At 51.2% G+C, this 24,277-nt stretch overlaps 1 protein-coding gene and 1 long non-coding RNA gene across 2 annotated transcripts; one reads left to right on the top strand and one right to left on the bottom strand.

The window, feature by feature from the left end:
- Window positions 1-6,121: 6,121 nt before the first annotated feature.
- On the top strand, window positions 6,122-7,065 carry LOC103529399 (transmembrane protein 121). The gene is given in 8 exon segments (XM_008494838.2): window positions 6,122-6,574; window positions 6,576-6,650; window positions 6,653-6,685; window positions 6,687-6,774; window positions 6,777-6,817; window positions 6,819-6,926; window positions 6,929-7,019; window positions 7,022-7,065. Coding segments are annotated over 8 exon segments (933 nt in total).
- Window positions 7,066-11,089: 4,024 nt separating this feature from the next.
- On the bottom strand, window positions 11,090-19,232 carry LOC115598671. The gene is made up of 3 exons (XR_003987819.1): window positions 18,928-19,232; window positions 14,328-14,465; window positions 11,090-11,376 (listed from the first exon to the last, which is right to left on the bottom strand). It is a non-coding gene; the product is annotated as an uncharacterized LOC115598671 (long non-coding RNA).
- Window positions 19,233-24,277: the final 5,045 nt, after the last annotated feature.

The following is a 24,277-nucleotide window of genomic DNA, read 5'->3' as shown; positions in this document are numbered from 1 at the left end:
TGACAGCCATGTCCCCTTGCTGTGGCAGGAGGTGGCTCTGGGGGCTGGTTGGAGCCTCCCCACCTCTGCAGTGCTGAAGCCAACTCCTCAAGCACCCAAACCCTGGGGGTGACAAGAAGGGGGAAAGCTGGCACAGGACACACACAGAGTCATTCCTGCTCTCCTTCCACTCCAGTCCAGAGCTGGCAGCTGGCACAGCATCTCCCCAAAACCCCTGAGTGCAGAAAATGCAGCAGAATCTCCAGGACTGCAGCTGGAGGCTGAGATGCCTCTGTCCCCTCTTGCCTTGGTTTATGAGTTGCTGCACACAGCTTTTCCTGGAATTGTGGAGCTGGAGGCAAGTGGCATCTCCCTCACCTCCTGCTGCCATACACCTGACACCCAGCGTGGCCCCAGGGCAGGGAAAAATGTGGGAACCTCTCCCTCCAGGGGTCTGGAAGGGATCCTGACACCCAGCTCACATCCTTCAGCCCTCAGCTGCAGAACCACCCTGGCTGCTCCAACACTTTTGCATCCTCAGGAGACACCTGAAGATCTCAGGGGCACCTTCCCTGGCAGGTTTTGTTCCCAGTTCTGTTCCCTCTCCCTTGCAAGCTCCCAGAAACTTCCCAGCACTTCCCTACTGAGCTTCCCACACCAGGTTCCATTCCTTTTTAAGGAGCTGACTCCCTAAGAGCAACAACCTGGGGTTATTCCAGTGATTCACACCCAAAAGCACAGCCTCAGGCTACCAAAACTTTATCCAAGTTTGGTGTTTGGGTCCTGGTGTTTGCATTTAGGGCTCCTTGTAGCACATTAAAAAAAAAAATCAAAGTTCAGAGCTCTGCTCCCTCCAGGAAGGTACCAGCAGAGGTCAAAGCTGGCAGGTTATTTGCTGTATTTTAGTTATGTGAGTTCTGCAAATACAATTTCCAAAACCCCTCAGACCTGCAGGGCCTGAGAATGGCAACTGTGCTCTGTTTTGCACAGCCAAACCCAGCAAACATGGAGCATTCTGACACTCAGAGGAAGATGTTGAACACTCAACAGACCTGGAAGAAAGAGCAGATTTTGCTGGGGAAATGGCAAATTGGTTTGGTAGTGTCAAACTGGGGCATTATGGTTGAATTTTCTATCTATAAATCAAAATTAATCATCCAGCTTCTCTAAACACCACATTTAAACAATGCTTTGTGGGTTTTTTCTTTTGGGACACATCTGTCAAATGGCATCACATTCAAGATGCTTGGGAACAGGGAGCTTTTCCCAGCAGCTCTGGCCACCAACATCAGCAGGACTGGTGGGAAAGCCCTGGCCATGGGGGACAAGGCCATGAACATAAAACACCATCCATCCCTCCATCCATCCCTCCAACCCTTCCTCCAGCCAGCCATCCAGCCAGCCATCCCTTCCTCCATCCATCCATCCCTCCATCCATCCCTCCTTCCATTCATCCTTCCATCCATCCCACCTCCATTCATCCCTCCATCTATCCCTCCATCCCTCCATCCCTGCCTCCCTCCATCCCTCCATCTCTCCCTCCATCCATCCATCCATCCCTTCATCCCTCCCTCTATCCCTCCCTCCCTCTATCCCTCCATCTCTCCCTCCATCCATCCATCCCTCCATCCATCCCTTCATCCCTCCCTCCCTCTATCCCTCCCTCCATCCCTCCATCCATCCATCCCTCCCTCTGTCCCTCCCTCCATCCCTCCCTCCATCCATTCACCCATCCCTCCATCCATCCCTTCATCCATCCCTCCCTCTATCCATCCCTCCATCCATCCCTCCCTCCATCCCTCCCTCCATCCATCCCTCCCTCCCTCCCTCCATCCATTCATCCCTCCCTCCCTCCCTCCCTTCCTCCCTCCCTCCATCCCTCCCTCCTGTGCAGGGCTCTGCTCTGGCCAAGCAGCACTTTCCCCCATCCCAGAACTGACATGATGAAGAGATTTCCTCTGCCCCCCATTCTGCACTGCTTCTTTTGGGCAGGTTCTGGGCAGAGCTTTCAGCTCCTTCCCTGTTTCTCAATGCACCTCCACAGCCAATTATCTGTAATCATTAGTGAGTGGCCTGTTTCCTCCTTCAGACCTAATTAGTGGGCAGGCTCTGGAAAAATCTTCCTCAATCTCATTTCCTTCAGAGGATGCACAGGTACAGGAGGAGACAGCCCAGAACAACCTCCCCCATTCCCCAGAGCAGGAGCATCCCCTTTCCAGCATTCCCTAGGGAAGAGAGAGCAGGGGAAATTCCCAACCTGGAGGCTGGTGATGCTGACCCAGCCACCTTGCAGTGGTTCTCAGTCAGAGGAGAATTTTCTCCCCCTGCAAACCCCATCCTTAGGTGGTGCAGAGTGCTGGCAATTAAAGGGTCACAACAACATTTAGCAATTAAAGCTAAATTAAACCTCCCCCCCTGCTTGCTTGGCTCTTACCTGGTGACTGATGCCATCCCCTGGGGTGGCTCTGTGGCAAAAGGTGGCTGTGCCCATCACCCTGCCCTGTCCTAGGGACAGTGCTGTCACCCAGCTGGGGACAGGGCCAGCAGAAAGCTGGAGGGCCAAGAAAAGGGGGAGCTTTGGATCTGCACTCAGGCAAGCTGGAAGAAATCAAAAGGCATTAAAATGCAGAGGAATCTTGAAGCAATGTGGCATCCTAACTACCTGGGAACCACCTCGTGGATGCTTTTCCCTCCCTCCCTCTTTTATTTATGGGCAGAATTTATATCACTTAAATAATTCATCCTGATTTGCCAGGTAGGGCCAGGGCTGGGGAAGTGCCTGCTGGCTCTGGGTTTCAGTGGCTCCTGGGCTTGCCTGAAGGCTGGAAATTAGGATTTGTGCCAATGTGCAGGGATGCTGGGGTCCTGCTGGGTGCTGTGGGCAGCAAGAAGAGCTGGGAGAGGATGCAGGAGGGCACTGGTGATGGGTGCTGGTGGTTATTCATCACCCTGCATCCAGGGTGGAAAACACAGTTTAATTTTCTTCCAAACTGATGGTGGAGCAAGGCTGGGACTACAGCTGCTCTGGTGAGCACAGAGAAGCTGAGAGGGCTGGGCAAAATAGGTATAAGACTAAGAAATAACTCCCCAGCAGAGCCAGCTGCCTCTCACCAGCTCCTGGAGGGGTTATTGGGTGCTTTTGGTGTTTTGCAAGCAACAGAGCTGTGTGCACAGGGAATGGAAGAGGAGAATATTTGGGTATGGATTCAGTTCTGGCCCAGTAAAGAGGCTCAGAGTTGCCAAGACTGAAGCATCCTGCAATAGCTGCTCTCAGGAGCAGGATGCACAGGATCCCTTCCCCTTGGCTCCCTGGAATCTGTAACACTCTGAGCCTGCCACACTCAGGTGAGCTGCCTTTTATTTACAAAAATGCCTGCAGGAAGAAAGAAAGAAAGAAATGAGTAATTTTCTAGACAAGTATCTGGCTCAGATAAGGTCTCGTGGCTATCTGGTGGCTCATTTTCCTGTTTCTCCAGCACATTTCTCAAGCAGTGTCTGAAGGAGTTGTCAAATGCCATCATTTAAAAGTTATAAATCTGGATTTTCAGGAGTAATGATGGTTTAAAAGCTCCCTGGGGTTGTTTTTTTTTTTTAGTCCTCCAAAGAGAGTTTTTCATACCCCCTCCTTGGTCAGGCATCACTCAAACAGGGATGCTCTGCTCCAAGGGTAGAGAATTCCAAGGATTTCCATAGAGCAGGAGGATTGGGAGAGGCAGGGAAAATACCAGCTGGAAAACGAGAGCTTGCACTTCAGCACATCTAGGAAACTGTCTGCAAAACCCAAGAGAGGTGCTTGCCCTGGGTTATACAGGATTTAACCCAAGAACAAACAGCCCCACAAACCCCTTCCTCCAGTCCCAAAACTCACCTGAACAAATGAAGATGTTCAGGAAACCCATCCCAAGCTGCTAGGATCCTTCAGGAGCAGATGGGAAGGAAGAATCCACTGTCTGAACATATTTCTTTTATTTATTTTTCTTTTCCTGAGAACAATCTGCTCAGCACCAGTGGTGAAAGACTCGTTTGCAGCAGTTTTTAGCTGTGAATTAATATCATCTGGTGCCTCACCAAGGGGCAGGGCAAGGGTTTTTCTGGGTGTTTTCAGCTGGGCTGAGGCTCAGAGCTTGGGAAATCCTCCTGGACAGAGGGGCAGGATTTAGGATTTAGGAACAAGCTGCTTCCTACTCTTAACGTGCTGTGATGAACCCCCTGCCCTTTAAGTAACTGCTGCCTTCTGGAGGCATAAATACATAAGTGGGAAAGAAAAAACAAACCCACCATTCCTTCCTGAAAGACCTAATTTATCTGGAATTATCCATCCTTGGCTATAAATCCCTTTTAAAACTTGGCAGGAGTTTAAAAGCTGTTACAGCAGTGACTGGATATTTTGACCCAAATCCTCAAGAAAGAACAAACTGAAACCCTGTAAGACATCCCAGAGAGCTATACTGGTGAGACTGGGGCTGCTGGGAGGGCCTTGGCTGAGGAGCATCATTTAGGGATGCTCCTGAAGCTCTCCTCATCCTTTCAGTTGCTTTCTGAGCAATTCCTGCTCAGAAAATACTTTAATCTGCCAGTTTTCCCTGCTGTGCATAAGTCCAGCAGTGGAATCTCAGGAGCTCTTGGGGGGGGTCCCAGCTGGGACAGGGATTTTCAAGGCTCCTGTCAGCTTTCTGAGCACCACATCCTCTCCTGCCACATCCTTTGGGAAGCAGGGCACTTATCCCTGGTGTCCACCTCCTCAGAGCTGGCTCTGACACATCTGGTTTCTCCCTTTTTATTCTTTTTGCTTCTCTCCTCGAAGCTGGAGAGACTCCAGCTTTTATTTTATTGGGGCCTCATAAACATAAGCAGCTGCAAAACACTTCCCTGGGCAAGGCAGGGCAGGTATTAAAAAGAATTCCTTCCAATTCCTTAGGCTTGGCTTCTTCCCTTCAACCTCCCCCTCTGCCTCTCTCCCTGAAAGAGGAGAGAGCCCAGATTTTTGTGTCCCTGTTGAGCAGAGCCAGTGCCACCAAGTCCCTCCAACAGCCCCTGGGGTCCTGCCTCCCCTTCTGCAAGGTTAACCCCATGGGCTGGGTAAAAATAAAAATGAAAAAATAAAAAAGAAAAGGAAAAAGAAGAGCCTGGAGCCCCAGCAGTTTGCCTTCACCACCCAGAGATGTCATGTCCAGGCCATCATTTCCACTGTGTGCTGGTGACCCCTGGGCAGATGTGGCTCCATAGGATGAGCTGTATGATCTATAGGGTTCTCTTTGGGGTCCCAGGGAGCTGCTACACACATAGGGGAAGCTGCCACACTGCACGTGGTGGGAATATCTGAGTGTGATCATCATCCCCCTCCTCCCTTCTGTGGTCCAGAAAGCTCCTGGGACCTCGTGTTGCCCCAGGGACAACTTTGCTGCTGCTGGAGCCCCATGCAGGGCACCCATCTCCATCCTCAGGAAAAGAGGTTCAGCAGGAAGCCAGGCACAGGGGGGTGGGATGGTGCCTGCTGGGGTCCTGATTTAATGAAGGGGGAGCTGGGGTGGGCTTGGTGTCCCTAACATCCATTCCCTGACCTTTTTTCTCCAGGGATAGAGGGATGCATGTGCAGCTCGGAGCAGCAGGAGGAGAGCACAGCCCCGCAGAGATAGGAGTGGAGTTGGTTCACCCTGAGGACACAGAGGGACCTTCCAGGCTCCAGGGAAGTGTGAGGCTTCCCAGGGAAGAGGAGAACTCCCCATCCTGCCCTGCCAGCCAGCCCTGCCACCCGCCTGCCACAGTCCCAGGGCTTTGCACCGACATCTGGAGCTGGGAGCTGGGGGGTGGTTTTGCACCTCAGGATCACTGGGAAGCCTGACAATGCCAGGGGACCTGTCACAGAGGAGGGACATCCCTCCAGGAGGCCCTGCACACCTCTGAGCTGCTGCTGGGGGTGCTGGTGGGGTTGGTGGGTGCGTGGGGCAGAGATCCACGGGGCAGAGGAGCGAGTGGGGTGTGGAGCTGCCAGCTGAGCCCTGCTCCTCTGAGGACCTCTCCCCGGGGTTTTGGGGGGGAAGAAGCAGCCCTTAAAGCCTGGCTTTGGTGCAGATGTGTCCCTGCACCCTGCCAGCAGGGCTGCTCCCTTAGCGGTGGCAGCGGCGCGGCCCTGGGTGTCACCATGGTGCTGCCGCCCCCCGACAGGCGCCACGTCTGCCTGACCACCATCGTCATCGTCACCAGCATGGCCTTCATGGACGCCTACCTGGTGGAGCAGAACCAGGGGCCTCGGAAAATCGGGGTCTGCATCATCGTGCTGGTGGGGGACATCTGCTTCCTCATCGTCCTGCGCTACGTGGCCGTCTGGGTCGGGGCGGAGGTGAAGACGGCCAAGAGGGGCTACGCCATGATCCTCTGGTTCCTCTACGTCTTCGTCCTGGAGATCAAGCTCTACTTCATCTTTCAGAACTACAAAGCTGACAAAAAAAACCTGGAGACGGTGGCCAGGAAAGCCCTGACCTTGCTCCTTTCCATCTGTGTGCCGGGGCTCTACCTGGTGCTGGTGGCCTTGGACAGCATGGAGTACATCAGGACCTTCAGGAAGAAAGAGGATTTAAGGGGACGCCTCTTCTGGGGTGGCCCTCGACCTCTTGGATATCTTGGACATCCAGGCCAACCTGTGGGAGCCCCACAGGACTGGTTTTGCCTATCCTGGGCGGAGGGGCTGATGTTTTTCTACTGCTACAATCCTGCTCCTGATCCTGCCCTGCGTCTCCCTCAGCGAGATCAGCATGCAAGGGGAGCACATTGCCCCCCAAAAAATGATGCTCTACCCGTCCTCAGCCTCGTCACCATCAACATCGTCACCATCTTCATCCCGGGCCGTCAACATGATCCTCTTCCAGGACAGCAGGGTCTCCACCATCTTCATTGGCAAGAACATCATTGCCATTGCCACCAAGGCCTGCACCTTCCTCGAGTACAAAACGCCAGGTGAAGGGAATTCCCCCAAAACGCCATCGCCTTGGAGCTCCAGCAGAACTCCCTCTCCCACAACCAAACCATCCACGGAGCCCAGGGCATCCCCACGAGCCCTCACCCACCAGTGAGATCCTGGACACATGAGGGGGTCACCCCCAGCCCAGGCTGGGTTGGGATAACTCGGTGCCAAGGGGAAGGTTGGGATGTTGGGATGCAGCATGGGGATGGAGCCACAGACAAATCCTGGCAGTGAGGGCTCTTCCAGGCACAAAAATTACCAACAAAAATACCCCCAGACCTCTTCATCTCAGGTATAAACCCCCACCCTTTGCCCAGGAGTCGTCCAGACAAACCAAATGAACTTGTAAAAGGACCAGAACCTCACTCTCCATCCCAAGCAAAGACTGCTAAGGTTGCAATGTCCCTTTTTTAATGTCCCCTTGGGCACCTCCCCTTTACTGCGAGCCTGGAACGAAGATTTTATTACCTTTTTTATGGAGCTGGGAGGGGGGGCACAGGTGTGTACAGGTTTGGGGTGGGATGGGGGGGGACCTGTGAGTCAGTAAAACCCTGTGATTGTAGATGTCTTCTTATCTCCCATGGTTGTGTTTACAATTTCCTATTTATAATTGCTCTGGGGTCATTGGTCTCCTTGGGGTGGCTTTGGGATGAGAGGGAGCAGCATCCCTGGGGCTGCCCCAAGGGCTTTGGTTTCCTTGGGGTGGCTTTGGGATGGGAGGGAGCAGCATCCCTGGGACTGCCCCAAGGGCTTTGGTCTCCTTGAGGTGGGTTTGGGGGGATTGGAGCAGCATCCCTGGGGCTGCCCCAAGGGCTTTGGTATCCTTGGGGTGGGTTTGGGATGGAGGGAGCAGCATCCCTGGGGCTTTGGTCCCCTTGGGGTGGGTTTGGGATGGAGGGAGCAGCATCCCTGGGGCTTTGGTCCCCTTGGGGTGGGTTTGGGGGGGTGGGAGCAGCATCCCTGGGGCTGCCCCAAGGGCTTTGGTCTCCTTGGAGTGGGTTTGGGATGGGAGGGAGCAGCATCCCTGGGGCTGCCCCAAGGGCTTTGGTCTCCTTGAGGTGGGTTTGGATGGGGTGGAAGCAGCATCCCTGGGGGTGCCCCAAGGGCTTTGGTCTCCTTGGGGTGGGTTTGGGATGAGAGGGAGCAGCATCCCTGCAGCAGGGAGCCAGAGGGAGCAATGTTTGCCAAGCTAAAGCTGCTGGGTTGTGTCTTTCACTCACTTGGAACAACTCAGCACAAGATTTCTATTTTTAATAGGGTCTTTCTGTCCCTCTCCACTGCTGCCAAAACCTCCCACCCAGGCCTAAAAGCCCCATAAGAGCTGTGGCTTCTGGTGGTCTCTTTCCTGCCAATATGGGGAGGGATGGAGCTCCCATTAGAACCCAAATCACTCCTCTCCTCTACATCCATCTCCCCCAGGTCCCCAGGCACCATCCCAAGGTGCTGTGCCCAAGAAGGTGCAGAGTGGTGGGCACAGAAACCAAATAAAATATTTTTTCCAGCTGAAAAGCAGCCCCAGGGGTTTGGACACCTCTCAGAAACCTTCACACAGGGGGAGGCACAAGGGAGAAAAGCAGAAAAAAAAAAAAAAAACCCAACAAAAAGCTGCACCTCAAACATGCTGAAATAGGATAGGATTTTTTTCCAAATAGAATTGGCTGGGTTGGAAGGGACCTCAGAGATCATCAAGTCCAACCCTTGATCCACTCCCGCTGCAGTTCCCAGCCCATGGCACTCAGTGCCACATCCAGGCTCTTTGGAAAGATCTCCAGACACGGAGAATCCACTACTTCCCTGGGCAGCCCATTCCAATGCCTGATCACCCTCTCCAGAAAGAAATTCTTTCTCATCTCCAACCTAAACCTCCCCTGGCACAACTTGAGACCCTGCCCTCTTGTCTTGCTGAGAGTTGCCTGGGAAAAGAGCCCAACCCCCCCTGGCTCCAACCTCCTTTCAGGGAGTTGCAGAGAGTGATGAGGTCTCCCCTGAGCCTCCTCTTCTCCAGCCTCAACACCCCCAGCTCCCTCAGCCCTTCCTCACAGGACTTGTGCTGGATCCCTTCACAGCCTCCTTGCTCTTCTCTGGACCTGCTCCAGCACCTCAATCTCCTTCCTGAGCTGAGGGGCCCAGAACTGGACACAGGACTCAAGCTGTGGCCTCCCCAGGGCTGAGCACAGGGGCAGAATCCCTTCCCTGGACCTGCTGGCCACGCTGTTCCTGAGCCAGCCCAGGATGCCATTGGCCTTCTTGGCCACCTGGGCACACTGCTGGCTCCTCTTCAGCTTCCTGGCAATCCAGACTCCCAGGTCCCTTTCTGCCACTCTGTGCCCAGCCTGGAGCTCCCCATGGGTTGTTGTGGCCAAAAGTGCAAGGACCCGGCACTTGGCCGTGTTGAACCTCATCCCGTTGGGATCATCCCAACTCTCCAGTCTGTCCAGGTCCCTCTGCAGAGCCCTCCTGCCTTCCAGCTGATCCACACTCCCCCCAGCTTAGTGTCATCTGCACATTTGCTGATGATGGACTCAATCCCCTCATCTAAATCATCAATGAAGATATTGAACAGAAGATAGAAAATAAGAAATAATAAAAATAAGTCACTTCCAAGGAAGGAGCATCCAGGTGTAAATAAAGGAGTGAGGAAGATGCCCAGATCCTCCCCACTGGTGCATCCCAGGGGAAAACCCTGCCCATGGCTCACTGGGGACTTGCTGTGACACACTGAGCAAAATTAAATCATCTTCTGCCATCTGTCCTTACAGCTGGGGCTGCCCCAGTGACTCTCCACAGCTAAAATATCCTCAACCTCTGTGGAAAAATGGAAATGGGTGAGGGGCAATGAGTGCAACAGAGGGAAAAATAAGATTAAGGATGATCCATTGGGAGGGAGATGGGAATGGGATAGAAAAGGAGCCTAATTAGCACCTGGTAGCCAAAACCTGCACACAGGTTCCACCCCACCTCTCTGATGTTTTGAAAAAGCAATTTACTAGCTGGAACTGATTTCCTCCAGCCCCAGCAAGGGTGATTACTGTTCAGAGGTGCTTTGCATCCAGAAAAAAACCCCAGGAGCAGGGCAGCAGCATCCCCAGCTCTCCAGCCCCTTGTTATTCTGGGGCGTGATGCTGGCACAGGCTTTACCCCTGCACTGCTCTGCTTTGGGTAGGGCAGAGGGTGTCCCCAAAAGCTGGGAAATCAGACAGATGCAGTGAGGAGGGATTTGGGTCCAAGGAAGAGCCTTCTTTACCCTTAAAGAAGTGACAGGAGAGATATTGCTGTGCCACCAACACTTTGGGCCATGACGCCACGGGACGTGCAGGTCATGGTAGCCACAAACCCTTTCCCTAATGCCTTGCCATGCCCTCAGTTCCCCAAATTACCCATAAAATACTCACCCAGTGGGAGCCCAGGGGGCTGAGGGTGCTGAGAAGCAGAGGGCAGCACCTTGGGTGTCCCAAGCACATCCTCCCACAGCCAGGGTGGGTGATGCCTGAAGCTTGTTCTGCTTCAGGAAAGCAGAAAAAGGCCCTATTTCCCTTTTTTCTTTTTTTTTTTTTCCTTGCAGTAGTGCCAGGGAGAACTTAGTATTCCAAAACTGCTTTTCAGATGTTTCACTTCACAGCTGGTGGAATGAACTCGAGAGAACTCAATAAACCTCTTTGTAAGGAATTATCTCTCATTAATCTCCCCCAACGAGGCTGGCACCTGGGAGAGGATAAATCCTTACCTGCAGACAGGGGAATGGCCCCCAGGCAGTAAGCACATGATACTGGGACAATCCCAAATGCCAAATAGAGAACAAATCCTGATAAAATTTTCCTCCTGGGAAGATGATAGCAGCACTTGGAGGAGATGGATCCTTGGTGGAATGGCTTTGAGTAGGATATAGGGCAGTACTCAGCAGCTTGGGGGAACATCTCCTGCTTTTTAGGGAATGCCCAAAAGCTTTAAATGCTGCTGCCTGCTAAGGAACAAACTGCTCCACAGGGACTGCCAGCTTCCAGCTCCTCATCCCAAAAAGCTGCTTGGGAGACCTCATGCTTTCTGCTCCATCCTTACAAGCTGGGCTGGAGGGAACCATCCCACTCCTTCACAGCTACCAAACCCATCTCAAGGCAGGACAGCTCTGCAAAAATCCTGTGTTTGGAAAGAAGAAAGATGATGTGAGGAAGCCTGGAACAGCCTGCCATAGAAATAGCATCCAGAGTTTTCTCCCTCACCAGGGATTTTGGAATTTATTTTGGAGTCCTTCTCCTTGGAGCAACAGATGGAGGGAAACGTGGTGGCCCAGAATATGAATGTTTCCCTCCAGAATCCCTGTCCTCAGAGCAAATGATGGCTCTGTGCATCCTGCAGCCTCATCTTCCATCCCAGGTCCATGCTCTTCCCACAGCAGTTTGGAATTAGGATGTGGGGGGTCCCATCTGGCACCAGGGAAGCTGAGGGGAAAGCAGGGATGTGCTTCAGCAACCTTGCCCAAAGGGGAAACAACAAAAAATAATAAAAATGCAGTAAGAGCAGTTGTGTTCTACAACCATGACCACCACACTGTGCTGGAAAAGGGTTTTCAGATCATATTTGAGGATTTACTGATCCCTAATGTCCCATAACCCAAGGAGGAGCAATTCAGTATTTGCTTAAACCTACCAGAATGTCAATATAGGATTTTGTACCAGGGATATCAGTATTCTAGAGAAATCCCTCTGCTCCTCTGTAACCTTTTTCCCTGCCTGCTGGGGCTGGGAGAATTGCATGGCCCAAATTCCCAGCTGGTGGGAAGCCAGAGCCAAGCTCAGCCCAGGCTGCTCCTTGGCTGAGGCAAAAGGACTGAAAAGCATTCAGAAAGGATAAAATGATACAGCTCCAAAATTGAATAACACGAGCCCCCAGCAACTCCACAGATACGTTTAATGGTGACCACTTAGAAACCTGCTGGCTGAGCTGCAAGATTTGATGAGAGGATTAATAATAAATATTGCAGCCTTGCTCAAGCCCCAGGGAGATGAAAACCTTCAGCCCTCTCCAGCTCCACGTGGGAAGGAGCTGACTCTCCTTTGCCCATGGAGCATGGATGGGGAATGGGTTTTACACTTCCCAGCAAAAATGCAGACCACAAACCAGGAATTTTCTGCTGGGCACTCAGTGCCAGCAGCCCAGTGGTACCCTGTGTCACCTCTGCTTTGGGGACTTCTGAGCATCACTCCCCACGGCTGGCTCTGCCCTCCCTGCTGCCTCACACCCCTGCCAGGCACTTCCCAGGGCTGCACCCTTTTTTAATTCCTATTTTCTTGAAAATAAGAATTCCCATCCACATCATTATCTGCAAACAACACGAGGGGCTGGGGGGGGGGGGTTTCAAGGTTTAAAAGGTGCTGAGGCAGAACTGTGCCATCCTGACACAGCCACTGCCAAAATGCTTTGAGTTTTTTTGGTTTAACAAGAGCAGGGCCAGGTTCAGGGCATGTGGACTTGCAGGTGAAGGGATGTGCTTTAATAGCTGGCCCTACAAGTTCATGTGGGATGCTGGAAAGGTTGCTGGTAATACCTGGGGCATCAGCAGTGGAGCTGGGAGAGCTGTGGCAAAGCACTTTAGGTCAGGACCAAGTTTCTAAGAGGTTTCTGTGCCTTTCTCTTTTTCCCCTGGCCCTTTCCAGGTTTTCAGTCTTCCCCCCATCCTGCTTTAGCTTTCCCATAATATCCATTGAACCATTCCTCCCCTGAGCAGCCTCTCAGACCCATCTCCTCCAGCCTGCCCCATGCAGGGCAGGTTCTCAGCAGCCCCAGGAGGGCTGAGCTGCACCTTGCATGCTTCCCAGAAGGGGAAAAAATGGGTAGAAAACCTGGCTTTTCATTTGCTGCAGCACAGAGTGGGATTTAGCAAAGGATCTTTCAAGTGTGTCCTTTAACGTGGTCCTGAAGGACTTTTCCTCTTTTAATGAGCATCTCAGGGAAGAAAAGCTCTCTGCAGAGCATTAGCAGCCTCACAGACACACAATATCAAGTTTGACTGACAAGGCTGATCCCCATAAACCAGGCTGATTGGCATTAATTAGCCTGCCAGCCTTTAATTGCTTCTGATCATGTCCTACATCAGTTTGATTAAGGAACGAGTCCCATGCAAAGGACAAAAAAAAATAAAAAATGAATGCAGCAGGGGTTGGGTTGAGGTCTCAGCTGGGGGCTGGGATTTCACACTTTGCTCATGGAGCATGGACACAGCTCTGCAAAGGAGCAGGGGCAGGCAGGCAGGGAAGAAGCCTTTCAGCCTAATAGTTTTAATGAACCTCTCTTGCTGAAAGCATTTTTCCTTCCCAAGAACCCAAATCCAAGGAAAAGAAGAGAAGAGCAACCCTGACCAGGCTGCAGGGTGATGGAGCAGCAGGATGCAGGATGCAGGCAGGACCCAGGTGGGATGTAGGCAAGGATGTCCCTGTCCCCCATGTCACCATGGCCATCCCCTTCATCACAACCCTGGCTTTGAGGCTGGATCAGGTCTCTTGCCACAAGAAATGAAGGAAAATGCTGGAAGAACAGCCCTGGCTAAGAGGAAAGGATTTAGTGCCCATGGGCTCTGGGGAGAACAACTCATTGGAGCCTTGCAGAGTAATTTTGGGGGGTTCATCACCTCCTCCCTTACCTTCTTTTGATGTGTCTGAAGCAGAGCAGAGTTCCCATGGCAGCCAGCAGCAGCTCCCAGACCAATAAAAGCCAGGAGATGATCACACTCTATTAGTTTGATAATATCATTTATAGCTGACTTGGAACTGCGTCCCAGCTAATTAAAAGGGAGCTGCCTGGGAAAAGCAGGAGCAGAGCAAAAGGCAGAGGGGATTGTTGCCCTGAGCCTCCCCAGCTGTCTTCTTGGGGAATGGCTTTTTATTTCCCATTTCACACTGGAGCTGATTTCATCCCTCACCAGAACCAATGAGCCCAGTGCAAGGAGGAAGCAGCAAGAGGGAGGAGGGGAAAGGCCCCTTTAGAGTCAGTGGCACCTTGGAGCTTTGCTTTTCCTTCATCAAGCTGCTTTTCCTTCATCAAGAACCCATTTCCTGGTTCTTCAGGGGCTCCTGGTTCTGCAAAGCCAGGGAAAACCCAGAATCCAGCCCAAATCCTCCTCCTCTTCCTCACCACAAGCAGACACACAGCACAGGGCTGGCTCAAGAGCACTCACTAACAGGCAGGGATTGCCCTGAGGGCCAGGTCTTATGGGCAAAATACCCTTTTGGATAGAAAAAAATCTATAGAAACCCAAATGGTGCATTTTTCCTTGCAGTCAGGATGTCTGAGTTCCCTTAAAGGCTTTTTCCTTTTTGCCCTCCTGCTGTGGGTCTGCTCCTGGAGGTGGCAAGGAGCTAAAGCATCCCTGGGAGCACCCCAGAGCCCATCTTACCTGGGCAGATGATGCTCTCCTGGGTCTCACAGCTCTGCAAAGCTTTGCTGGCATGGAGCAGCCCAGCTCCTCCTCTAAGAAAGTCACCCTAGGCAGGAGCATTGCTTCTTTTACAGAATGACCCGAGCTGGAGAGGTCCTGGAAAACCATAGAATCCTAGAACTGGCTGGGTTGGAAGGGACCTCAGAGATCATCAAGTCCAACCCTTGATCCACTCCCGCTGCAGTTCCCAGCCCATGGCACTCAGTGCCACATCCAGGCTCTTTGGAAAGATCTCCAGACACGGAGAATCCACTACTTCCTGGGCAGCCCATTCCAATGCCTGATCACCCTCTCCAGAAAGAAATTCTTTCTCATCTCCAACCTAAACCTCCCCTGGCACAACTTGAGACCCCTGCCCTCTTGTCTTGCTGAGAGTTGCCTGGGAAAAGAGCCCAACCCCCCCCTGGCTCCAACCTCCTTTCAGGGAGTTGCAGAGAGTGATGAGGTCTCCCCTGAGCCTCCTCTTCTCCAGCCTCAACACCCCCAGCTCCCTCAGCCCTTTCTCACAGGAATTCTGCTGGATCTCTTCACAGCCTCCTTGCTCTTCTCTGGACCTGCTCCAGCACCTCAATCTCCTTCCTGAGCTGAGGGGCCCAGAACTGGACCCAGGACTCAAGCTGTGGCCTCCCCAGGGCTGAGCACAGGGGCAGAATCCCTTCCCTGGACCTGCTGGCCACGCTGTTCCTGAGCCAGCCCAGGATGCCATTGGCCTTCTTGGCCACCTGGGCACACTGCTGGCTCATGGTCACCTTCCTGGCAATCCAGACTCCCAGCTCCCTTGTTCTCTGCTGCCTCACTCATCCTCTTGTTGGGTGCTGCCATGAGAAGCAGGGTCAATAACCAGAGGTGATGAGGTGCTGAAAGCAAAGACTGTCTCCATGTTAACACCCCCTGCCAAGGTGCTCGAAAATGAAGCAAACTCAGAAAGCAGAAAGTGAATTATCTCCAAATGGGGTTTCCCCTCCAGTGCTGCCCAAGAGGTGTCAATCACTTCTCCAATTATTTCCCCTGGCTAGGGATGAGGAAGGAAGATGTCAGGGATAAAGGTGCCTTCTGCTGCTGTTCTGCAGAGCAGCTGTGTGACAGCCTTGCCACCTGACAGGCCTGAAGAATTGGGGCATTTCTCTGGAAAATTGCTTTTCACAGCCACGGCCCCAGGAGATGGGGACAAGGGGGTGGCAACGAGAGAGCAGCCAAGCCAGGAATAAATCAGTGATGGGCAGAGCAGCTTGCAAAGCATTTGAGCCCACCCTGCTTGGTGGTCCAATGGAAAGATTCATTCCAGTCTGTGCACTTGAATGGAAAATGAATTTTGTCAAACCCTGCACGTTATTTTCTTTTTTTTTTTTCTCCCCCCCTGTAGATAAAAGCAGATGTGTTGCTGCAGGCTGATCAGTACACACGTGGGGTACAGATGTGTGCAGCCTGCAGACTGCAAATTGCCTCTCAGACAGACCTCAAAGCACCTGGAAAAGGAAAGGCATCACCCCAGGGCCAGAATTCTGGGGGCATCCCACAGGTACCAGTCTTCTGTGGGATTATTTTCTTACCCAGATGGCTCAAGGTGAGCAAGAATAATATTTAAACCAAGAAAGGAATAGGACAGGAGGGACCTGAGGACTGGAGGGCACTTGCTGCCCATCAATATCTGCCACAGGGTTGCAGCTGGGTGGCCCAAAAACCAGAGGATGTATTTTGCTCTGGTTTTATACAGAATTGCTCTGTTATCCCCCTCTTCCACCCTCCCAAGGGAAGATAAAAGGGGAATAAGGATGAGAGACTTAAAAGTTGGAGAATAAAACTGAAACAAGGTTTCCCAGAACAAGGAAAAGGCAGTACCATATGGGATAAGGAAAAGAAAATACAAATATAAATATAAATAAATACATACAGAGCCTGATATTGATGCTCAGAGGTGCCTGAGGGTCCTCAGCTCCTCCCTGCACCCGATGGATGTGGAACTGAGGAGCACATGGCAAGCACAGGGGAAGAGCAGCAAAACAAGGAGCAGGTGAATTCTCTGCCTGACCTTTGAGTATGGGCAGGGAATGGGAAGGAATAAACCCTCAGGGATCCCTCAGGGCCCTAAAAACCCCTCTCTTTAGGTCCTGGTACCAAAAATGCCCCTTGGGATGCTGCAGTGGGACAGAGAGCAGGCTGAGCCTCCAGAGTGCAAACCCAAAACCCCCCCATCAATGAGGTGCCAGCATCCTGCCCCTCACCTCCTTTGGCCTCATCTGGCCCCATTTAGCCCAAAAATGTGCTTTGGGCATCAGCAGAGGTGCTGTGAGAGAGGGTGGGATGCTCTCTGCAGCACTGCCATCCCCTTCTATCCCTTTCCTCAGCATCCTCCCTGAGGAATTCTTTTCCTGAACCCTGCCCCAGTGATGAAGATGTCATTATCTCAAGCTGGACATGGTCTGGGCTCACTGGTTTTCCTTCCATTCCTTTTATTGATTTTTTTTTTTAATTGCTCTTGCTTCCTCTTTTTAAAGACTTAATTTATGGCCAGCTCAAAGGGTGTTGGGTGTAATGAGAAAATACAGCAGTTTGGGGCTGTAACTCTGGCTGCTTGGACTCAGAGGGCTCTCCTGAGCCCTCCTCAGGTTTGTTTTCATCCCAACACCATTTTCATGTCATGGCTGCAAATAACATTGCATCAGCCTTAATTCTCACCTTGCCTCAATTCCTACCAGAAAATTGTGTGGGCTTAGAAATGGCCCAATTTACCCTTCAGGCCAATGAAAAGAAGGCTGAAAAAGAAGATGTCAAAAGCAGGCAGTGAAGATCCCTGTAAATGATACCATTTGTACTTGGAGCAAAAAATAAACCACAAAGCTTTCATCTAACAAGTTCCATCCTTGGACAGCAAAAGTGCTTCAGAACCAAGTGACTGTCAGGAGGTGGGGTGAGCAAAAATGGGGCTTTTGCTTTCCTTGCTGTCTTCTTCTCCCTGAAACCAGGTGGTTAATTTGGGATCCACCAGCTCTCTGCTTCCCCAGGACCTGGCTGTGTCCCTAGGGAGATTTACATGGCTATTTACCCACAAAGTTATTTACAGTGAGAACTGAGGTCAAGAAGATGCTTCAGAAGATGCATCTGATTAGCTGAATCCTCTTTCTCTTTCTCTTTTCTTTCTTTTCTTTTCTTTTCCTTCCTTTTCCTTTCCTTCTTTCCTTTCCTTTCCTTTCCTTTCCTTTCCTTTCCTTTCCTTTCCTTTCCTTTCCTTTCCTTTCCTTTCCTTTCCTTTCCTTTCCTTTCCTTTCCTTTCCTTTCCTTTCCTTTCCTTTCCTTTCCTTTCCTTTCCTTTCCTTTCCTTTCCTTTCCTTTCCTTTCCTTTCCTTTCCTTTCCTTTCCTTTCCTTTCCTTTCCTTTCCTTCCTTTTCCTTTTCTTTCCTTTCCTTTTCTTTTTCTTTTTCTTTTCTTTTTTCTCTCTTTTTTTTTCTCTTTGTCTTCCTATGGAATATAGGGAGATGGCTTCAGTCTCAGCAGGGCTGATGTGGCTGCTTGGTTGGTTCAGCCTCGTGGTGTGGAGGTGGCTGGAGCCAACCCCACCAAAGTTTGTCCTGCTTGGGGTGATGAGCACCTTGGCAGAGGCTGGGCCAGGACAAACCCAAGTGATGGTTCCCAGGCATCCTGAATGGCCCCAAAACTATCAGAGCATCACTAGACAGGGAGAAGATGCAACCCCCCAGCATGTTGGATGTTTTTACCCAAGGGGGTGGATGTGATTTATGAAATACACCTCGGTGTTTGGCATGGATAGACCTGGAGGGGCTATTTCTCCCTGAGGATGAGGATGGATTGGGACAGAACCATGCAGGCTGAGGAGCTGGGAGGGTTCCCTTGCCCTGGAAATTCCTCCCCCAAGGAATTCAGGCTGGGAATTCTGATGCCTGGGGACACACATCCCTCTCCTACCTCTGCATGGAATGCCATGGGGATGCTCCTTGCCCCACAGTGTGCCCAGGGGGCTGCACAGGGTGCCTGGAAAGCACAGTTTAATTCAGTGCCTTTTCCTAAGTGCCAGGGGGATTCTCCTGAGCCAGTGGCACCCTGGCACCACAGTTTCTGCCTTACAGCCTTTCTGCAGAGAGAGAACATCAGAGCAAGGCCTGAGATGCAGCAGAAATGCCCACTGGAATAGCTACAGAGTCTTTTTAGGTTTTTTTTTTAAGCCTATCAGCTGAGCTTGCATCTTGCTCCAGGTTCATGCTGGGCTTTGCCTTTGCACCTTTTCACTGCTCTGGAAATTCTGGCACTGCAGAGTTTGTTGCCAGGGAAAGCTCAGCCAAAAATATCATTCCTGCAGGATGTTTCATTGCAGCCTTTAAGCTCCCCAGGCTCTAAGTGGTGATGCCATCCCTGGAATTGAGGCAAAACACAAGGCACACATCCATCCACCTGCTGAGTGCTTGGTGAGCTTTGTGTCTGCAGCTGCTTTTAGGGAACCAGAAGCACTTAACACACTTATTTGGTCATAAAATTAAATGAAAAAAAAATAAAAATAAATAAAAAGCTCACACAAAAGCAAACCTACCCATCCTTGGAAACTAACCTGGCTGTTCCTCCAACTATGGGAGCTCTTTCTCCTGGTTGTCTCTGCCCCTTTTTCTGCTGTCAAGGCTCACCTGGGGATGCTGAGGAAGGTGATGATGATGCTGGTGAGCACCACAATGGAGGCTGCTCCTACATCTGCTTTTAAAGTGCTTTCTTCCAGCTCTTCATCAGCAAGGAAAAGCCCAGGAGATCCCAGCAGAGCCCTCTGGAGCTGTGTGATGAGCACAAAGTCACCCCATGGGGACAGATGCCTGCCAGAGTCCCACTGACTTCTTGGCCCACCTTATGAGAGGCTTCAGGACTCATCTGTAAAGCAGAAAGAGATTTTAAGGGGTTTTTTGGTTGGGTTTTTTTTTTGGCCAGCCAAGTTTCAATGAGTTTCCTGTGGGAAAAAGGGGTTCCTTGTAGAAAAACATGGACAAAGTGGGCTACCCCCCAAAAGGCTGCTTTAAATAGAGACTTTATTTCCTCTGGGTACCTTATTCTGGTAAAATCCTATCTGCAAGTTTCAGGGAAATCTTGCTGCCTCGCTAGGGAAAAGGGTATTTAAAAAGGATTAGTTCTGACAGCCTTCTACCAGGAGTGGATTTTTAAGACATAAGCAAAGATTCGAGAGGAAAAGGTTAGTGGGGAGCTGAAAACACAACTGCATTTGGGCTAATAAAGCTTAATTTCTCATTAGCTATGAGGAGACTGCATGCAATGAGCCATGCTGAGTGCTGGGAGCAAGGAGTGATGAAGTCAGGAGGATGGTGTGGGAGTGACAAGGAGGGAGAGGAGCCAGAATCCCCCTTTTAGCTCTGAATCCAACCAAGAAGGGGTCCCCACTCACCCCCAAAAACTCTTGAGGTCCTGGGAGAGCAGCAAGCACTTGGCAGGAGGAAGAAGAGCAGGTTTGGAGAAGCCTGGAAGCCTCCTGGAAGCTGATGGTGGGTCAAGAAAAGCTTTGATCTGGATTTGAATTATATTAGACAGCAATGAGCCCACTTCCAGGCAGGACATAGAATCCTGGAATTGGCTGGGTTGGAAGGGACGTCAGAGATCATCAAGTCCAACCCTTGATCCACTCCCGCTGCAGTTCCCAGCCCATGGCACTCAGTGCCACATCCAGGCTCTTTGGAAAGATCTCCAGACACGGAGAATCCACTACTTCCCTGGGCAGCCCATTCCAATGCCTGATCACCCTCTCCAGAAAGAAATTCTTTCTCATCTCCAACCTAAACCTCCCCTGGCACAACTTGAGACCCTGCCACTCTTGTCTTGCTGAGAGTTGCTGGGGAAAAGAGCCCCAACCCCCCCCTGGCTCCAACCTCCTTTCAGGGAGTTGGAGAGAGTGATGAGGTCTCCCCTGAGCCTCCTCTTCTCCAGCCTCAACACCCCAGCTCCCTCAGCCTCCTCATAGGATCCTCAGCCCGGCCCTTACCAGCCCAGTTGCCTCCTTTGGACCTGCTCCAGCACCTCAATTCCTTCCTGAGCTGAGGGCCCAGGAACTGGACCCAGGACTCAAGCTGTGGCCTCCCCAGAGCTGAGCACAGGGGCAGAATCCCTTCCCTGGACCTGCTGGCCTGCTGTTTGCCCCATCCCCATGGAAAACTCCTCCATTGGAGTAACTCAAGTCACTCAAAGACATCAGCTCCTTGCCCAGGAAGGTTCCTCCCAGCAGCTTCAGCTTTAAAGCAGAGCAAGTAAGGCAGAAATCCTCTTTTGTTTAGATTTCTCCCCAGATACTGAGATGATGTTTCTGCCCAAGGAAAATCAGACCTTGGGAAAGCCTCTCTGGGTAGTTCACTTGCCAGAAAAAATAGACCTGCCAGCTCAGTTAATCTCACAGCTTTGGGACTTTTAAACCAGGGCTGTCAACGTGGGCACTCTGGGATGAAAGCAGGAGAGGCAGAGTAAATGTCACCAGATCCTGCTGTCCCAGAGACACCCAGCCTCTCTCTTGCCCCACACTGTACCCAGGCAGTGTCTCCATCCTACATCTGTCCCCAGCAGAGATGTCTGGGCACAGCTCCCATTGCCATGCCTGGCCCCATGGCACAGAACCACAGCCAGCTCTGCTTTGGGGAGGTGTGGGCAGAGGGAGGCAGAGAGGACTTAAAAAAAAAAAACAAAAAAACTTCTTTTTAAAAAAATATTACTAATAAAATAAAGATTATTATCACTATTTTTTTCTTCTTGTTATTTTCCCTCTGGGTACAGGAACACCTGGGACTCTCAGGTGCTGTTGTGACATCACTTTAAATCCCCTCTGACTCCTGCACCTCAGCCCAAAGGCCTCAGCTGGGTACCCATTTCCCAGCTCTAAGTGCCAGAAGGAACTGCAGCCCTTTCATGCCACCTTCTAGCCTTAATCCCCAAGCTGGATCACTGGAATAAACTTCCAGCTTTCTTTCCAACCTTTTCTCCCTGCAGCTGACTCAAGCAACACACAGAGACTCCTCGCAGCATCACTTGCTGCCCCAGCCTCCCCTTCCCTCCCACCCTCTCAGCCTTTTCCAGAAGATGCCCCCTGAGGACAGGTAGGTCCAAAACCTAGCTAACCCCTCCCTGGATGGTGTGAACACTGCCAGGAAAGGGTTGCTGTGACCTGAGTCACGTCAAGTGCCACTGAGAGCTTGGCAATGGCTGGAGCTGCCCCCGCTGCCCACCCACTCCCTGCTTCTAAATTCACCAAGAAACAGAGCAGCTCATTCCAATGCAGCCTGAAAATCCCCACCCTGCAAATGAGTGAGACCTCTGAGCTGCCCCTGACACACAGAAAACTGCTTTCCAGCTCTGTGCTAACCCAAAATCAGCCCTGCCTCCCTTCCCCATACCCAGCCCTTTCACAAAAACCTGTTTTAGCTCTGCTCTAATTGCTTCAAACGAAGCAATTCCATTGCCCTCCCTCCCTTCATTGCTCCTCACTGACAGACACCAGGTTTGCCCTCAACATGAATTAGCTCTGAGTGCTCAGGAGGTGGAAAAGTGGCTGCCCTGCCCATCACACCTCCCTGGGATGCAAAAAGGCTCCCACACAATTCCCAAAGCCTAATGCAGGCTGAGAGCTTCCCTGGGGGGGTTAATAAGGGAAAGACAGAGACCAGGCAGGTGACCTCTGCAAAGCAGGGATGCAGCCACCCCCCACTGCTCATTCTCAGCTTCTGATGTGGCTTTTGGTGCTTTTTCCCCAGCCTGAAGCTCTGCTCCCATCCCACCAGGTTCCCAGGTAGCCAGGGGATACCCCGAGTTCTCCAAGCTCTAGACAGCAAGATAGGACTTCTGTGTTAATGCCTGTCCCCTTAGCACTCCATTCCTAACCTGTAGTTAGGAATAATTAACCTATTCCTAACCAAGTCCCCCCCCATCCTCTCTCAGGCTCTTGAGGATGTGCTGAGTGTGCATAATGATCTTAATTCCTTTTCTTGGGAATCTGCTGGATCCTGTAGCCACCTAAACAACCCAGAGCACCTCTGTTTGTTCATTTATCTATTTTAAATCCCTTCCTTAACATGATAGCTGATTGCATCCACAACTTACAACCCCTGGCTCCTCCCAGCATCCTACCAGCTCTGTATTATTTACTTCCTGACACTAAAAGATTACAAAAAGACCTTCAGGAATTATTAGGGCACCCTGGATGAGATGTCTCAGTGTTCCTGTCTCCTTAGCACTCCATTCCTAACCTGTAGCTGCTGCCCAAGTCCCCCCCCATCCTCCCTGGGGCTCTTGAGGATGTGCTGAGTGTGTATAATGATCTTAATTCCTTTTCTTGGGAATCTACTGGATCCTGCAGCCACCTAAACAACCCAGAGCAGTTCTGTTTGTTCATTTATCTATTTTAAATCCCTTCCTTACCATGATAGCTGATTGCACCCACAACTTACAACCCCTGGCTCCTCCCAGCATCCTACCAGCTCTGTATTATTTACTGCCTGACACTAAAACATTACAAAAAGACCTTCAGGAATTATTAGGGCACCCTGGATGAGATGCCCACAGTGTTCCTGACCCCTTAGCACTCCATTCCTAACCTGTAGCTGCTCCCCAAGCCCCCCCCATCCTCCCTGGGGCTCTTGAGGATGTGCTGAGTGTGTATAATGATGTTAACTTCTTTTCTTGGGAATTTGCTGGATCCTGTAGCCACCTAAACAACCCAGAGCAGTTCTGTTTGTTCATTTATATAGTTTAAATCCCTTCCTTAACATGATAGCTGATTGCACTCACAACTTACAACCCCTGGCTCCTCCCAGCATCCTACCAGCTCTGTATTATTTACTGCCTGACACTAAAACATTACAAAAAGACCTTCAGGAATTATTAGGGCACCCTGGATGAGATGTCTCAGTGTTCCTGTCCCCTTAGCACTCCATTCCTAACCTGTAGCTGCCCCCCAAGCCCCCCCACATCCTCCCTCAGGCTCTTGAGGATGTGCTGAGTGTGCATAATGATGTTAATTCCTTTTCTTGGGAATCTGCTGGATCCTGTAGCCACCTAAACAACCCAGAGCAGTTCTGTTTGTTCATTTATATAGTTTAAATCCCTTCCTTAACATGATAGCTGATTGCATCCACAACTTACAACCCCTGGCTCCTCCCAGCATCCTACCAGCTCTGTATTATTTACTGCCTGACACTAAAAGATTACAAAAAGACCTTCAGGAATTATTAGGGCACCCTGGATGAGATACCCACAGTGTTCCTGACCCCTTAGCACTCCATTCCTAACCTGTAGCTGCTCCCCAAGCCCCCCCATCCTCCCTGGGGCTCTTGAGGATGTGCTGAGTGTGCATAATGATGTTAACTCCTTTTCTTGGGAATCTGCTGGATCCTGCAGCCACCTAAACAACCCAGAGCACCTCTGTTTGTTCATTTATCTATTTTAAATCCCTTCCTTAACATGATAGCTGATTGCACCCACAACTTACAACCCCTGGCTCCTCCCAGCATCCTACCAGCTCTGTATTATTTACTGCCTGACACTAAGAAACATTACAAAAAGACCTTCAGGAATTATTAGGGCACCCTGGATGAGATGCCCACAGTGTTCCTGTCCCCTTAGCACTCCATTCCTAACCTGTAGCTGCCCCCCAAGCCCCCCACATCCTCTCTCAGGCTCTTGAGGATGTGCTGAGTGTGCATAATGATGTTAATTACTGAAAGACACTGATTTCACACTTGCCCCACTCTAGGAAGCATTAATTACAGCAGCCAGGAGCAGGGATGCTGAGGTCCTGAGCCCTTGGGGACATCCACCCCCTGGGGAGGGACAGCTGCTGCTCCAGTGTTTGGGAATCACCAGGGTTTGTTCCTTCCTCCAGGGCTCCACAAATCCATTCAGCACAGCAGCTCAGCTCCTAAATCCCC

This window comes from Calypte anna, chromosome 8 (assembly GCF_003957555.1).
Source record: "Calypte anna isolate BGI_N300 chromosome 8, bCalAnn1_v1.p, whole genome shotgun sequence".
Taxonomy (NCBI): Eukaryota; Metazoa; Chordata; class Aves; order Apodiformes; family Trochilidae; genus Calypte; species Calypte anna.
This window is presented reverse-complemented; position numbering and strand designations above follow the sequence as displayed.